This window comes from Myotis nattereri (genome assembly GCF_964212035.1).
Source record: "Myotis nattereri genome assembly, chromosome: 1".
Lineage (NCBI taxonomy): Eukaryota > Metazoa > Chordata > Mammalia > Chiroptera > Vespertilionidae > Myotis > Myotis nattereri.
In genome coordinates, this window is record NC_138075.1 from 109,128,649 (window position 1) to 109,145,661 (window position 17,013).

Sequence of the window (17,013 nt, forward strand, 5' to 3'; positions counted from 1 at the left end):
CAAGTGGAAGAGCGTTATCCTTGGACCTCCCTCACATAGTGCTGGCTGCCCGTAGGGCATACATGCCTCCGACTCCTCCAGTGGCTATTTTTTCAGGCACACATCAGCTGGTTCAGGTTGGCCGGGGACTAGTAGGTATATAGCCAATGCTAGACCATCCCTATCAAGCCATCAGCCTTTATTCACTCACATGGGGTTTAAGGGAAGCCTAACAGGGATGAATCATCTTTTTAAACCATTACTGTCTGCCTCTCCCAGCCTTGGACATCTGGGGGACAGATTCAAAGTTATTTTTGGCCCTAATCTCCACAAAGGAATAGGCCAGAAATTGTAGCAGCAAGTTGGAGGGCAAGAGAGGCTAATTTGAGGAAACTGCCTGGAAGGAGGTGGCAACTTAAAAAGAGGAGGTGTCCCAGCATGGGACAAAAAGGACCCTGGACAGTGACCACTAACCCTATGAAGCCGCTGCTGCTTTGGGAGGCCCACTGGCCTGCCCAGCAGACCCTCAGCTCCTCCCAAGCCTTGTCTTCAGCCTCAGACCCTGCCTTAGAGAACTCAGCTGTTGTCATCCCTGGCTTGCAAACAATGGGACCGGATCTGACTGCTCACCAGGGACCAGTAATAGCTCTACCGCAGGATGCAACATGGGGTGATGCAGGAAGTTTTGGCCCATTTGGGGTCTAGCACTGCACATGGCCTCCATCTGGCCTTAGAACTTTTGCTTCTCTATGGACTCAGACCAAACAAGCTGCCTCTGCCCCCCCGCCCCAAAAGCAGCTGGGAGCATGGCCCAAGAGAAAAGCAAAGATGGGTGAGCTGCCTGACAGGAACACCACCAGGCCCCAGCCAACCCACGGAGGTGGGGCATAGCATGCAAAGTGGCCAAAGTGTAAGGGTACTTAGGAGAAGAAATTTGAACAGGGATCAGTTGAGGGTAAAGGTGATTCTTCTGGAACTCCAGTCCTGGGATTTGTGACCACCAGAGAGGTGATCACACCAGTGATGGTTTTCCTTTGGGCCAAGAAGGGGCCAGACCCAGATTCTGCTGGGGCTGAGGGGAAGAGAGCCATTGCTAGTAGAGGACCCTGGCCCCAGGAACCTCTGAAGAGGAGACCTGAGTTGCTTGAAATTGCTGGATTGGGCCTTCTTCAGAGGCAAACTCTAGACTGGGTACCTTCTGGGGCCAGGACCAAGCAGGTGCTGGGATCTGGCTGAGGCCCATGGGACAGCCATGTGGAAGACCATGAGGGTGCGCCAGCATGAAACTGTTCCCTACAGCACACATATTCACTCTGTAGCACCTGTCCTCCTCCAGGCAAGGGTCTGAGACTTGACTAAAACTCCCTCTCTCACACAGCCTCCTTCTTCGGTGAGAATCACCTGGAGGTGTTAGTGGCCACAGTTCTGACCAACATAGACCTACAGCTACAGTTCTCCACATCCCAGCGTGAAGCCCTGCTTCTCCTGGCAGCAGGCCCAGCTGACCACCTCCTCCTGCAGCTCAATTCTGGACGCCTGCAGGTCAGTGACATCTCCCTGCTGAACTCTAGCTTTCAATGGCCCCTAACTAGCTATGTGACCTTGTGCAAGTCATTTTCACCTTGGGGTCTCAAGTTCTCCACTGTGAGATGGACAACTGAATCCCAGAAGCTGTGAGTCTGTCATGAACTTGCTCTGCCCTCCTGTTCTCCAACCTCACTTCTTACCACAACTCTAGCTGGCCTTTAGATGCTGACTACTCCAATGGCTTTCAGTTCCCTGGTTATCTATGGTCTCTTGCTGCCAGGTGTTTTCTCACTCCAATCCCTGTGCCTCATGCCTGTCTCACCAACTCCCTGCACCTAACACTAGTCTCTCCTTGAAGTCTCAGCATGGACATTTCTCCCTCCCCCTACCCCCAACCCCACCCAGTGATCACCTGGGCTCTGCATAGCAACAATCATGTCTGTAGGTGATGGCAACAACAGTACTGCCACAGCTTCCTCTTTTTTCCATTTAATCCTTCAAGTCACTACAAGCTATATTAGCAAGGATTCCTCTGGCTCTCTCTTGAGGCTTCTCCCTAACCATGAAGAGTTTGAGAACCCAAGGTCTTAGTCCAAATGAGAGTCAGCTGATTCCAGGCCACACTGAGGAGAGGACCATGGCCTGATCACCCATCAATCCATCTGCTGCTGCCATTGCTTCTCACTGCCATAAGATATCACTGTTAAACCTGGCCTGGTTATAGCCTGGTCCTGATACCCTTCCTCTCGGCCAGATGCAATAAGGCCACACCCCTACAGAGGTGCTCCCTACTTGGACTGCCAAGGTCTCATTAATAGTGCTCTGCTCTTTCAGTTCTCCTACTCTGCCAAGACCTGTTCTGCCTTCTGGTTGTGGGAGCACTGCACCAGAGTCAGTTTTGGTGTCAATGTCCTGCAGTCAAAACCATGTCCCTCTTCTCTCCCTAGGATCTCCCCTCACTTTAGGTCATGGAGCTTTTCTTACTAAACCTTCACAATGCAGAACCTCTGGTTGGGCTCCCCATCCCTGAATAGTGAGCCTGGCTGCTTTGGTAACCCTCCATGTTTGCCCCACTCAGGGCCCTCAGCAGGGGTTCCCAGGTGCCCATGATGAAATCTTTTATATTCCAAAGTAATTTTTCTAGCATCTCCCAGCCAAGGAAAGAGGGAACAAATTTTTTTTAACCCAGATTGAATATCTAGGAGAGCATCCTCTAGATATCAGTTATTTGTGGATAGGGACCACATCTGACTCATATCAGAGACCAGAGGCTATCCAGGCCTCATAGGGATCACTCTGGTGAGTGTTTAGAAAATAAGAGATGACAGAAAGGAGAGAGAGTGGCATGAGAAGACCTTGTCCTAGGCCCTAGGGACCAACTATGCTTTTCCAGCAAAACTGGTAGATTCACAGGGCTGCCTCCCCTACTCCCCATCTCTCCTCAGGTCAGACTTGTCCTAGGCCGGGAGGAACTGAGGCTGCAGACCCCATCGGAGATGCTGCTGAGTGACTCCGTCCTCCACACAGTGGGGCTAATGATATCAGATGGCTGGGCCTCGTTGTCAGTAGATGGGCTCCTCAACACTTCCACCCCAGTCGCAGGGGGGCCTCTGAAGGTCCCCTATGGACTCTTTGTGGGGGGCACTGGAAGCCTGGGCCTGCCCTACTTGAGGGGAACCAGCCGACCTCTGAGGGGTTGCCTCCATGCAGCCACCCTCAATGGCCACAGCCTCCTTCAGCCACTAACCCCAGATGTGCATGAGGGCTGTGCTGAAGAGTTTTCTGCTGGTGATGATGTGGCCCTGGGCTTCTCTGGGCCCCACTCACTGGCAGCCTTCCCTCCTTGGAGCACTCGGAATGAAGGCACCCTAGAGTTTACACTCATCACAAGGAGCCAGCAGGCACCCCTGGCCTTCCAGGCAGGCGGTCAGCGTGGGGACTTCATCTACTTGGATATATTTGAGGGCCACCTGCGAGCTGTGGTCGAGAAAGGCAAGGGCACTGTATTGCTCCACAACAGTGTGCCTGTGGCCGATGGACAGCCCCACGAGGTCAGTGTCCACATGGATGCTCACCAGCTGGAAATCTCCGTGGACCAGTACCCAACACGTACTTCCAACCGTGGGGTCCTCAGCTACCTGGAGCCACGTGGTAGTCTTCTCCTCGGGGGGCTAGATGCAGAGGCCTCTCACCACCTTCAGGAACACCGCCTGGGCCTGGCCGCGGGGGCTGTCAGTGTCTCCCTACTGGGCTGCATGGAGGACCTCAGTATCAATGGCCAGAGGTGGGGGCTCCGGGAGGCTTGGCTGACTCGAAACATGGTGGCCGGCTGCAAGCCTGAGGAAGATGAATACGAAGAGGATGCTTATGGCCCCTACGAAGTTTTCTCCACCCTGGCACCTGAAGTTTGGCCAGCCATGGAGCTGCCTGAGCCCTGTGTGCCTGAATCTGGGCTGCCTCCTATCTTTGACAATTTCACCCAACTGCTGACCATCAGCCCCTTGGTAGTGGCCGAGGGTGGCACAGCCTGGCTTGAATGGCGGCATGTGCAACCCACCCTGGACCTGAGAGAGGCTGAACTGCGCAAATCCCAGGTGCTGTTCAGTGTGAGCCGCGGGCCACGCCACGGCAAGCTAGAGCTGGACATTCCGGGTGCGCGGACTCGGCAAATGTTCACTCTCCTAGATGTGGTGAACCGCAAGGCCCGCTTTGTCCACAATGGCTCTGAGGACACCTCCGACCAGCTGGTGCTGGAGGTGTCAGTGACAGCTCAGGGGCCGGTGCCCTCCTGCCTTCGGAGGGGCCAAACTTACATTCTGCCTGTCCAGATAAGTCCTGTCAATGACCCGCCCCGTGTCATCTTCCCACATGGCAGCCTCATGGTGATCCTGGAACACACACAGAAGCCACTGGGGCCCGAGGTTTTCCAGGCCTATGACCCAGACTCCCCCTGCAAGGACCTTACCTTCCAGCTCCTGGCTAGTGGCCCCGTGGAACGCCGAGACAAACCCGGGGAGCCAGCAACCGAGTTCTCCTGCCGGGAGCTGGAGGCAGGCAGCCTTGTCTATGTCCACAGCGGCGGGCCTGCCCAGGACCTCATCTTCCGGATCAGCGATGGGCTGCAGGCCAGCTCCCTGGCCACATTGAAGGTGGTGGCTATCCGGCCAACCATTCAGATCCGCCACAACACAGGGCTGCGCCTGGCCCAGGGCTCTGCTGCACTGGTCTTGCCCACCAACTTGTCAGTGGAGACAAATGCTGTAGGGCAGGATGTGAGTGTGCTATTCCGAGTCACTGGAGCCCTGCAGTTCGGGGAGCTGCAGAAGCAGGGATCAGGTGGGGCAGAGGGTGCAGAATGGTGGGCCACACAGGCCTTTCACCAGCGGGATGTGGAACAGGGCCGCGTGAGGTACCTAAGCACTGACCCACAGCACCATGCTGAGGACATGGTAGAGAAACTGAACCTGGAGGTGCAGGTGGGTCAGGAGACCCTAAGCAATCTGTCCTTCCCTGTGACAGTCCAGAGAGCCACCGTGTGGCTGCTGCGGCTGGAGCCACTGCACACTCAGAACACCCGGCAGGAGGCCCTTACCACAGCCCACTTGGAGGCCACCATAGAGGAGGCAGGCCTGAGCCCCACCACTTTTCACTATGAAGTGGTTCAGGCCCCCAGGAAAGGAAATCTGCGACTCCAGGGCATGCGGCTATCAGAAGGTCAGGGTTTCACCCAAGATGACCTGCAAGCTGGTAGGGTGACCTATGGGGCCACAGCACGTGCCTCAGAGGTGGTCGAGGATGTCTTCCAATTCCGTGTCACAGCTCCGCCACACTTCTCCCCTCTGTACACCTTCCCCATCCATATTGGTGGTGACCCTGATGCTCCTGTCCTCACCAATGTTCTCCTCTCAGTCCCTGAAGGTGGTGAGGCTATCCTCTCCGCTGACCACCTCTTCATCAAGAGTCTCAACAGTGCCAACTATCTCTATGAGGTCATGGAGTGGCCCCGCCATGGGAGATTGGCATGGCAAGGGACACAAGACAAGACCATCATGGTGACATCCTTTACTAATGAGGACCTACTGCATGGCCGGCTGGTGTACCAGCATGATGACTCTGAGACCACAGAAGATGACATTCCATTTGTAGCTACCCGCCAGGGGGAGGGCAGCGGTGGCATGGCCTGGGAGGAGGTACGTGGTGTCTTCCGAGTGGCCATCCAGCCCGTGAATGACCACGCCCCCATGCAGACCATCAGTCGCATCTTCCATGTAGCCCGGGGTGGGCAGCGACTACTCACTACAGATGACGTGGCCTTTAGCGATGCCGACTCTGGCTTTACTGATGCCCAACTGGTGCTGACCCGCAAGGACCTCCTCTTTGGCAGTATTGTGGCTGTGGATGACCCCATGCAGCCCATCTACCGCTTTACTCAGGAGGACCTCAGGAAGAAGCGAGTACTATTCGTGCACTCTGGGGCTGACCGCGGCTGGATCCAGCTACAGGTGTCTGATGGGCAGCACCAGGCCACCACACTGCTTGAAGTGCAGGCTTCAGAGCCCTACCTCCGTGTGGCCAATGACTCTAGCCTCGTGGTCCCTCAAGGAGGCCAGGGCACCATTGACACAGCTGTACTCCACCTGGACACCAACCTAGACATCCGCAGTGGGGATGAGGTTCACTATCATGTCACAGCTGGCCCACACTGGGGGCAGCTGCTCCGGGCAGGCCAGCCAGCCACAGCCTTCTTTCAGCAGGATCTGCTGAATGGGGCCGTTCTCTATAGCCACAATGGCAGCCTCAGCCCCCATGACACCCTGGCCTTGTCTGTGGATGCAGGACCTATGCACACGGATGCCACCCTACAAGTGACCATAGTCCTAGAAGGGCCACTGGCCCCACTGCACCTGGTCCAGCACAAGAAGGTCTATGTCTTCCAGGGAGAGGCGACTAAGATCAGAAAGGATCAGCTGGAGGTAAAGGGCTGGGGGATGAGCAGCATATGGGCCTTCATGCTGTGTGTGCTTGGATGTTTCCGGTATGCCTGTGGTGGCTTCTGGGTCAGGTGTATGTACATGCTTTGGGTATGCTCCTGTTCACATGCATGTTGTGTGCCCAAGAGTTTCTGGGGAATTTGTTGTACATAAAGCTACCTGTGCATTGTGTGTACCTCCATATGTGTACATGCTGTGGTTAACGATGCATGTTTCTGGGCCCCTCCCAGGCCACAAAATCTCTGAAGCCTAAGAATTGAGCCTAAGAATCTGTATTCTAGTAACAATAAGTTCTCTGGAGGGTTATCTTGGACACAAACTTTGAGGACTACAGACCTTGGAGACAGGCTTAGCTGGTCCTCAGGCTCCCATGTCCTCAGCTCTTTTCCCAGACTTCAGACTAGGACTCATGGTCTGAAGAGAGCTGCTGAACCCCCAGGAACCTCACAGAGCAACCACAGGCCTCCCAGCAGGCCCACTGACTTGCTTTGTGATCTTAGCCAGTCTCTTGCCCTTTCTGGACCTTATTCTCCTACACTGTCAATTTCTGAACCCCTTGTGGTTCTGGCTGTCTGGGCTTTTGTCAGAATGTGACTATATATATCTGGCATCAGGCTGTCTTTGCTCTGGAGAAGGCAGCATTTGAGCCAGGCTTTGAAGAGTCTGGGATTTCAATTAGCAGGAAATGGGGGGAACCATATTACAGGCCCAGGCAAAGGCACAGAATCAGGAATGTGAACTTGGGGGTGGACAATCAGGTGAAGGAGCATCCAGAAGCCCTGGATCTAGACAGGGTCTGCAAGTCCCACGGAACCTATAGTGTCTTAGCGTCTGTGCCTCAAGAAGGATGGGGCGCTCTCTGGTGGTGAGAAGTGACAATAGTGGAGGCGGGGCAGCATGCGTGTGTGTGTGTGTGTGTGTGTGTGTGTGTGTGTGTGTACACACGTGTGGGATGATTGTGTGTCCCTAGTCACACGTCAGTATTTAGTAAAATTATATGTCTATGTCACTGAATCTGAGGATGTGAGATTGTGTACATCTCAGGGAGTGTGTCTCAGAGGTCATGACAGCCTCCCCTATGCCTGTGGTGAGTCTCTGTGACCCTCTGTTAAACAGGCAGCCCAGGAGACAGTGCCACCTGCAGAGATTGTGTTCTCAGTGAAGACCCCCCCAAGCGCTGGCTACCTGGTGATGTTGTCTCATGCCACCCCTGCAGCCGAGCCACCCATCTTGGACCCCGTGCAGAGCTTCTCTCAGGAGGCCGTGGATGCAGGCAGGGTCCTATACCTGCATTCCCGCCCTGAGTTCTGGAGTGATACCTTCTCCCTGGATGTGGCCTCAGGCCTGGGTGCTCCCCTCGAGGGTATCCACATGGAGCTGGAGGTGCTGCCCACCACCATCCCACTGGAGGCACAGAACTTCAGTGTCCCTGAGGGTGGCACCTGCACCCTGGCCCCTCCGCTGCTCCGCATCACTGGGCCCTACTTCCCCATGCTGCCAGGCCTTGTCCTGCAGGTGTTAGAGTCACCCCGGCACGGGGCTCTGCGGAGAGAAGACGACCCTCAAAACAGGACCCTCAGCACCTTCTCCTGGAGAGAGGTATGCTGTCAGGGAGGTCCCAGGGGTACAGTCCAGTTCTGGGGGCAGAGTGAGGGAGCCTAGGGGTGCCCAGTCTGGAGATGTGTGAAGAGAGGAGGCATGGAGCCCACCTTTACAGAGCATGTTTGCTTCAGATGCCTTACCTCATTCCTTCTTCACCAGGTAGATAGAAATGACGATCCCATTTCCTTCACTCCTTCATTCCTTTACTCGGGGAGAAAGGGCTGTCTCCACCTGCAGAAACTGAAGTGCTAAGGGACTCAGTCTCCTCCCCCATCTGAGGGCAGGGCATGAAGGGTACTGAGCCTGACCTCCAGCCTGGGCCGACCTGCAGGTGAAAGAACAGCTGATCCACTATGTTCATGATGGGAGCGAGACACGGACAGACAGCTTCATCCTAGTGGCTAATGCCTCAGAGATGGACCGCCAGAGCCATCCCGTATCCTTTGCCATCACCATCCTGCCTGTCAACGACCAACCCCCTGTCCTCACCACAAACACAGGCCTGCAGGTGAGAGCATTCTAGAACCATCTCTCACCCCCACCCCCTCCTGGAGAAAGGCCCAACACACAGCTTCCCCCTCTCTGAGCCTCAGTTTCCTCCTCCTTATAATAGAGACAATGTCACGTGCCTCACTAGGTTGTTGGGAAGAGGGAAGAGCTATTGCACTGAAAATAGAACACAGGTGTGAGGTTTTCTTCTTGGACACTTATAAGTACAGGAGGCAACCTTGTGAATGGCCACACCTGGCACTGCTCTTTCCTGGGCTCACTCCCAACAGAAGGGTTTTTCTATGGCTTAGGACCAGAATTCCTGAAGAAAGTTCTTTCAAGCCCTTAAGGGTGGACTCCAGGTGAGGAGCCATTAAGCTCCCCACTTCCACCCCCAGCAAGTAAATCTCACAGCTTGGCTCCCCAAGTCCCTGCCCCCACATGGGGCACAACAGTGGTGCCCCCATTCAGCAGAGGTGGAAGCTGAAGCCCAGACAGGTGACAAAACTTCTCTACGGTCTCAAAACTAGTTATTGGTGGAACAGAAAGGGTGTGGCTTCACCCAGCAAGACAACGATGGACAGGGTGTGGACTCCAGGTCAGCAGAAGACATGGGAGGCTTTGAAAGAGGGCTGACAGGCTGTCTGTGACATGAGCACTGGGCATTTTTGTGATATAGGATGTGCTACTGCTCAGTGGTAGGGAGACCAGCAAAAGGTAGGGTATAGGCTAAGCGCTGTCCCTCTACCCCACCCCCTGTCCCCCACCCTCACCCCGGGGGAATAGTCAGGTGGTACTGTGTGGAAGCTCAGCCACCAGGTGGTGCTGTCCACTGTGTTCATGCCAGGAGCCTTCAACCATAGTTGTCTTCCTTCTAGAGCTCTGGCAGGAGTCAGCTGGGGCTGGGAGAGAGAGTCCAGGCATCCCAGAGACCTTAGTTCTCCAGGTTTGGAAGCCCCTCCCCAATACTGCTCACAAGTTGTTGACACAGCAGGGCATGTAACAGGACTCTGGGAATGGTATCCTGCCCTGCTGGCAGGTAGGAGGGCGGAGGGAGGTTCCCCTTCACTCTGAGCATAGGGAGGGGCAGTCCGCATCCAGGCAGGCCTCACCCACCCACTGAGGCTTGTGACTACCCTATTCCCAGTGCTGTTTCAGTGCTTCAGGGTGGTGGCCAACCATTAGCCTCTCCAGCTGTCCCTGCCTCCCATCCCCTCCCTCATCTGGAAGGGGAGCCCATTTCTAAGTATCCTGGGCAGGCGAAATTACTGTTCCCAGCCCCTGCTTCCCAGACTCACTGCCCTGCCAGTGAGACAACCAGATTAAGCATTGCTGTTGGCCAGGCTTGGAGGGTTCTGGAGGTGAGAAGCCTGTGAGAGTGAGAGCTGGAAGCTTCCTGAGGTAGAGGGACATGAGCTGTCCTTGAGGGACAGTCAGGATTAGGGCAGATGGGAGCAGGGAGCCTGGGCCTGGGGCCCCTGGGGTAACAGAGAAAGGTGAATACGGTGGGACCCTTTGTGCAGACAAGCCCAGAATGGCCATTGGTGGGGGCAGAACCTTCACAGGCCTGTGTCCCCAGATGTGGGAGGGGGGCACTGTGCCCATCCCTGTGGCAGCCCTTAAGGGCACAGACGGCGACTCAGAGCCCGAGGACCTGGTCTACACCATCGAGCAGCCCAGCAATGGACGAGTAGTGCTCCAGGCAACACTGGGCACCGAGGCCCACAACTTCACACAGGCCCAGCTGGACAGTGGGCTTGTGCTGTTCTCACACAGAGGTGGGTGCTTAGATGTGGGGACACCCTGAGGAGAGGGTACCAGCATGGGCCAGTGATACCCAATTCTACATCTGCCCTCAGGAGCCCTGGATGGAGGCTTCCGCTTCAGCCTCTCTGATGGCAAGCACACTTCCCCTGGACACTTCTTCCATGTGATGGCCCAGAAGCAGCCACTCCTTTCACTGGAGGGCAGCCGAACACTAACTGTCTGCCCAGGTGGGTCTGTCAAGTATGGGTGGCACACCAGGGTCATGCTGCCTCTCCAGAAGTCACAGGCCTTGCCTGGCCCCTGGCCTGAGTCTGACAGGCCCTTTTTGCCTCTCATAGGATCTGTCCAGCCGCTTAGCAGCCAGAACCTGAGAGCCACCTCCAGCATAGGCACCGACCCTCACCATCTGCTCTATTGGGTGGTGCAGGGCCCCCAGCTTGGCCGGCTATTCCACACCCAGCAGGGCAGCACTGAGGAGGCCCTGATGAACTTCACTCAGGCTGAGGTAAGGCCTCAACTCTCTACAGCCACATCTTAGGTGGCCCACTCTGCCATGGACACACATGGATACGGGTACCAGATCCAGCATAGTTGGCAGCACACTCCCTGAACCCCTTATGACCAAGGCCATGCATGCCTTGCTCTCCAGGAGCCACTAGGCCCTTAAGGCAAATGGGACTTAGTGTTCCATGGTGAGAGAGAAGGATGCAGGAGGTCAAGGAGCTCAGAACAGGGATCAGGTCCTGGGACTTGGCTTCCAGAAGGAAAATGAAGTTGGACCCTAGGAGCTAGAAAGTGTGCACTGGTTGGGGGACATTAGTACACCCCAGTGGCTGGTGAGGGGCATTGTTTGGTTCAGGGGATGGAGTTTGAGATGAAGGCAGCCCTGAATGGAGGCTTCCCCTGGACAATTTGGGCCTGTGGACAGATGTATGAGCTTGGGTCTCAGCTCAGGAGCCAGCAAGAAGCAGAGTGGGTCCTGGGAGCACATGAGTGGACAGAAGGCAGCTGAGTAGGTCCAGTGGGGAGTGGAGCTGCCATCTGTCCATCACTGCAGTTTCAGGGCTTGACTGTCCTAAGACACAGCAGAGGCTAACAGTAAACACTCAGACTACAGGGCTGCTGGGATCACAGAGCTCTGTGCTAACAGTACCAGTACCAGCAGCCATCACTTAACACCCCTTCTATGTGCAAGAGGTGCCAGGGCAGCCTTGGTTCTCCCAAAGACAGAGCAGGTAGGGAGCTTTTAGGCCTCAGGAAAGGAGAGTCTTTAATGGTAGTGGGAAAGGTTTCTTGGGTCTCTCATATCAACATCCACTAGGCCTGGGTTCTTGGTTCTCTTGGAGCCCTGGCTTCTGCTATGGCCCTCTTCCTGCCCCTCCCTATAATGAAATATTCAGTAGACTGGAGGCTGCAGCAGCTGTGCACCTGAGTCCCTGGGAGCCTTTATCATCAGATGCCCAGGAAGTGGGAGGGAATAGACTAGGCCTCCTGAGCCCTGCCCCCACCCTACAGTGCTTCTCCCCACATCCCAGTAATCTGAAGGACCAGGTTAAACAGTCAACAGGGGGTGAGCTGGCAGTGCCATGCAGAGGAGCATGGCAGAGACCCATCTGCCCTTGAGGAAGGGGGCTGAGGAAGACTTGGTGATATCTGACATCCACCACTGCCCCACAATATTCTGAGCTGGGTGGGTCAGGGAACAGGTGTCCCCATCTTGCATATAAGAAATCTAAAGGTCACAGAGGTCAGGTGAAACGTCAGAGCATGTGGCTAGTAAGAAGCAAAGCCAGGATTGTGTCTTCTGACTGTGAGTCCAAGGTTTCTTTCCCTAGAGGACATTGCTTGCTCCCAGAGCTTGGGGACCCTCTCCACTCTGCCTGTGATTTGCCCCACCCTCAAGCAGACCCCTCTCACCCATGATGTTCCTGTGCCCAGGCATTCAGCCTCCCACCCTCACTCCCAGCGGTCTTCATTTCCTTCCTGCCCACCCTTCAGCCTAGGCCAAAGGTCACACCTGGCTGTCCTTGCAGGCCACATCTGGCCAACAGCCTGCACAATGCATTCAATAATTTTTTAATTAATGGTCAACGTACAACCTTTAGAAAATTTCAATTAAAGAAAGCTAATTTCCAGTTTTTTAAAAGGCCTGTGTTCCCTCTTACAGCAATCAGATGAGAAGCAACCACCCTTTTAATTAGGCTGTGCTCCCCAGTCATCACAGCCCTTCTCTCCTAAAGCCTTCCACACCAGTCAGTTTCCATGTGGCTATTGCACAAGTCCTTTTCTTCTGAGTGAATGAAAATAGTTCTGTGTCTTCTAAAAGGAGAAAACAAAAGATAAGCCAAGAGAACACATTAGGATCAGAAGGGGAGAGGAACTTCTTTATGGAAATGAAGAATATGCCTGGTATTTAACATGCAGACAGTCCTAGCAAGCAGCAAGTTGGCTGGACTGGACTTGCTAAAGAAGGGTGGTCACAGGTGCAGTCAAAAGGGTAATGGGGTCACAATGGGGTCTCTGTAGTCAAATGATAAGCTATTGCACAATCTGAGCAAGAGTGACATGATCTTACTTTTTAAAAGCTCACTCTAGTTTTTGTATTAAGAATAAATTGTAGGAGGAGGGGAGCAGGGGCCAAAGCAGGCCATAGTTAGGAGAGCTATCACCATAATCCAGGCCACAGATGATGGGGTGTGGGAAGAGGAGGGAAGTCAGGGATGTTGCCAGAGTTTGGCCTGAGCCATTAGAAAAACAGAGCTGCTATCTTCTGCATTGGGAAGATAGAAAGGGGGGCAGGCCAGGAGTCTGCATGGTGCATGCAGAGTTTGAGATATCCACTATACATCCTCAAGAAGCTGCCAAGGACACAGGTAGATATGAGAGGCTGGGGTTCCAGAGAGAGCAGTCTGAGTGGGAGGTAAACATAAGCGGATCATCACATAGCTGGCATTGAGGACTAAATGAGAGCAAGTTGGGCTTGCCTGTAGATGGAGAAGAATCTCAAGGCCAAATCATAGATGTTGGGAAGAACAGGAGGGACCAAAAGAGTCTGTGAAAAAGCAACTACTGAGGTAGGAAGAAAACAAAGACAGAGGGCCATCCTGGAGAAAGTTGCATTAGGAAGGGATGCTCACATATGACATCCAAGGCAAGATGAGGCCTGAAACCCACCACTAGATCTAACAACACGGGGGCCACTGGTGCCCCTGGCCAGAATAGGAGCAAAGCCTGGGTGGAGTACACTTAGGACATCATGGGGGGAGTGTGGGCTATTTTTTATTTTTTTTAAATATATTTTTATTGATTTCAGAGAGGAAGGGAAAGGAAAAAAGAGATAGAAACATCAATGATGGGAAAGAATCATTGATTGGCTGCCTCCAGTACGTCCCCTACTGGGGATCAAGCCCACAACCCGGGCATGTGTCCTGACCAAGAATCGAACATGACCTCCTGGTTCATAGGTCTACACTCAACCACTGAGCCATGCCAGCTGGGCAGTGTAAGCTACTCTTTTTGCAGTTTGCTACAAAGAACAACAAGGGGAAGGTGGCAAATGTTTGTGGGAAAAGTGAAGTCAAGTTTTTTCTTTAAAGTGGAAGAAAGAATAATATGGCTGCATAATGATGGGAATGATCCATTTGGGGCAAAACTGACACCATATGAAAAAAAAGGGAGATGGTAAGAGGTGTACTCAGTAGGCAAGAGGGGCAAGGATCAGTGCAAAAGAGGAAAGACCTCTGTTGAGAGAAATAAGGTAGAATATTGCTTTCCCCAGAGGCTCAGAGATTTGCCCAAGGTGGCAAAGCCTGGGTCTGCCATATGACTGCCTAGTGGTAGCCCCTGAGACAGTGAGAGTGCACATTACAGACACCTCTGGGAGGTGCACATTACAGGCACAACTGGGAGAGCCTAGAATAAGGCTAGGAGGCTATTGCTATAATCCAGGGATGGTCTGAGGGAGGTGCCAGCCTGGGAGGGAGCTGCTGAGCACAGAGGCTGGACCTGCCTTGTTCCAACGGTGGTGGTCTCCCACAGGTGTATGCCGGGAATGTTCTATATGAGCACAAGATGCCTGCTGAGCCCTTCTGGGAGGCCCATGACACTCTGAAGCTCCGTCTGGCCTCACCTCCTGCTCCTGATGTAGACACCACCCTTGCTGTGGCTGTATCTTTTGAGGCTGCCTGTCCCCAGCGCCCCAGTCGTCTCTGGAGGAACAAAGGTGAACAGTATGATAGGCTGGCAAAGTTAGGAGGACACTAGGAGAGGCCCAGAGAGGAGTGGACTAAAGACCAGGGTCAACCCCCAGGACCTGGGATGTTATAGAGAGGTTGGGCAGATAGAGAGGCTTTGAGGTCAGAGGGGAGACATGGTCCTTGTTCCTCCTGAGAACTCTGAACCCCATCCTGGGATACCTGGTCTGAGGGGGGAGGCAAATCTTGCCTTGGGGGCCCCAGCTGAAGGTCCATGGCTCTTACCTGCGTGGACTGAACCTTAATAGCCTGTGTTTTACCTGCAGGTCTCTGGGTCTCTGAAGGCCAGCGAGCCAAAATTACCAGGGCTGCCCTTGACGCCTCCAACCTCCTGGCCAGTGTTTTGTCATCCCAGCGCCCAGAGCACGATGTGCTGTTCCAGGTCACACAGTTCCCTGCCTGGGGCCAGCTGCTGCTGTCTGAGGAGCCCCTCCATGCTGGGCAGCCCCACTTCCTACAGTCCCAGCTGGCCTCAGGGCAGCTGGTGTATGCCCATGGTGGTGGAGGCACTCAACCAGATGGCTTCCGCTTTCATGCCCACCTCCAGGGGATGGCAGGGGCCACCTTGGCAGGACCCCAAACCTCAGAGGCCTTCACCATCACGGTGCGAGATGTGAATGAGCGGCCACCTCTGCCACAGGCCTCCATTCCACTCCGGCTCACCCGCGGCTCCCGCGCCTCAATCTCCAGGGCCCAGCTGAGTGTGGTGGACCCAGACTCAGCTCCCGAGGAGATCGAGTTCAAGGTGCAACGAGAACCCGGCAATGGCTTCCTGAGTCTGGCAGGGGCCAGTGCGGGCCCTGTGAGGCACTTCACCCAGGGCGATGTGGATGCAGGGCGGCTAGCCTTCGTGGCCAATGGGAGCAGTGTGGCAGGCATCTTCCAGCTGAGCGTGTCTGATGGGGCCAGTCCACCCCTGTCCATGTCCCTGGCCGTGGATGTCTTGCCATCGACCATTGAGGTGCAGCTACAAGCACCCCTAGAGGTGCCCCAAGCCTTAGGGCACTCCTCACTGAGCCGGCAGCAGCTCCAGGTGGTTTCAGATCAGGAGGAGCCAGACGCCACATACCACCTCACCCAGGGGCCTCAGTATGGGCATCTCCTGGTGGGAGGGCAGCCAGCCACAGCCTTCAGCCAGGTCCAGGTAGACCAGGGTGAGGTGGTCTTTGCTTTCACCAACTTCTCCTCCTCTCACGACCACTTCAATGTCCTGGCACTGGCCAGAGGTGCCAATACATCAGCCACAGTGAATGTCACTGTGAGGGCTCTGCTGCATGTGTGGGCAGGTGGGCCGTGGCCCCAGGGTGCCACCCTACGCCTGGACTCCACCATCCTAGATGCAGGTGAGTTGGCCAACCACACAGGCAGTGTACCCTGTTTCCGGCTCCTGGTAGGACCTCGGCATGGCCGTGTGGTCCGTATGCCCAGGGACGGCCAACCTGTGGAGCGGTTTACACAGCAGGACCTTGAGGATGGAAGGCTTGGGCTGGAGGTAGGCAGGCCAGAGAGTAGGTCCCCTGGCCCCGCAAGTGACAGTCTCACTCTTGAGCTGTGGGCAAGAGGTGTCCCACCTGCTGTGGCCTCACTGGACTTTGCCACTGAGCCTTACAATGTGGCCCAGTCCTACAGCGTGGCCCTGCTCAGTCTCCCTGAGGCTGCTCAGACAGAAGCAGGGAGGCCAGAGAGCAGCCCTCCAACTGGTGAGCCACGGCCAACAGCCTCCAGCCCCGTGCCACCTGTGGCCAGAGGGGGCTTCCTGGGCTTCCTCGAGGACAACATGTTCAGTGTCATCATTCCCGTGTGCCTGGTCCTCCTGCTCCTGGCACTCATCTTGCCCCTGCTCTTCTATCTCCGGAAACGCAATAAGACAGGCAAGCACCACGTCCAGGTGCTGACAGCCAAGCCCCGCAACGGCCTGGCCGGAGACAGAGACACGGAGACCTTCCGCAAGATGGAGCCTGGCCAGACCATCCCACTCACAGCTGTGCCTGGCCAGAGGCCCCCACTAGGGGGCCATCAGGACCCAGAGCTTCTGCAGTTCTGCAGGACATCCAACCCTGCCCTCAAAAATGGCCAGTACTGGGTATAAGGATTGTCCTTGGCCCAGACGCTGACAGGCCAGGGACAGGCTTGCTCAGGCCTAGGCCCCATTGCTCCCATGCCCTGGTACTGTCTGAGTGTCCACAGAGCCAGAAAGACCTGAGGACACCAGGGATGGAGGGTGCTGGGAGGAAGTTTCAGGGGTCTGGGACAGAGTGGAGTCAGAAACTGGGATCTCCCCAGCTCACTCCATGCCTGGAGAACTACAAGGGGCCAAGGACAGAGGCAGGTTTGGGAGGTCAGTCCCCTGCCCTGGAGCTAGTTTAGGACCTAAACCTTAGGCTATCAAAACCAGAGCAACCTCC

At 55.1% G+C, this 17,013-nt stretch overlaps 1 protein-coding gene across 1 annotated transcript in view; it reads left to right on the top strand.

Moving 5' to 3' along the window:
* Window positions 1–16,697, top strand: part of CSPG4 (chondroitin sulfate proteoglycan 4) — a gene marked incomplete at both ends in the record, with an annotated part of 34,952 nt that extends 18,255 nt beyond the window's left edge. Inside the window, 9 exons of the mRNA XM_081107664.1 lie at window positions 1,358–1,521; window positions 2,952–6,479; window positions 7,614–8,096; window positions 8,431–8,607; window positions 10,168–10,366; window positions 10,448–10,582; window positions 10,694–10,860; window positions 14,394–14,577; window positions 14,875–16,697. Coding sequence (XP_080963790.1) covers window positions 1,358–1,521; window positions 2,952–6,479; window positions 7,614–8,096; window positions 8,431–8,607; window positions 10,168–10,366; window positions 10,448–10,582; window positions 10,694–10,860; window positions 14,394–14,577; window positions 14,875–16,697 — 6,860 coding nt within the window. The remainder of the gene's footprint in view (window positions 1–1,357; window positions 1,522–2,951; window positions 6,480–7,613; window positions 8,097–8,430; window positions 8,608–10,167; window positions 10,367–10,447; window positions 10,583–10,693; window positions 10,861–14,393; window positions 14,578–14,874) is intronic.
* Window positions 16,698–17,013: the final 316 nt, after the last annotated feature.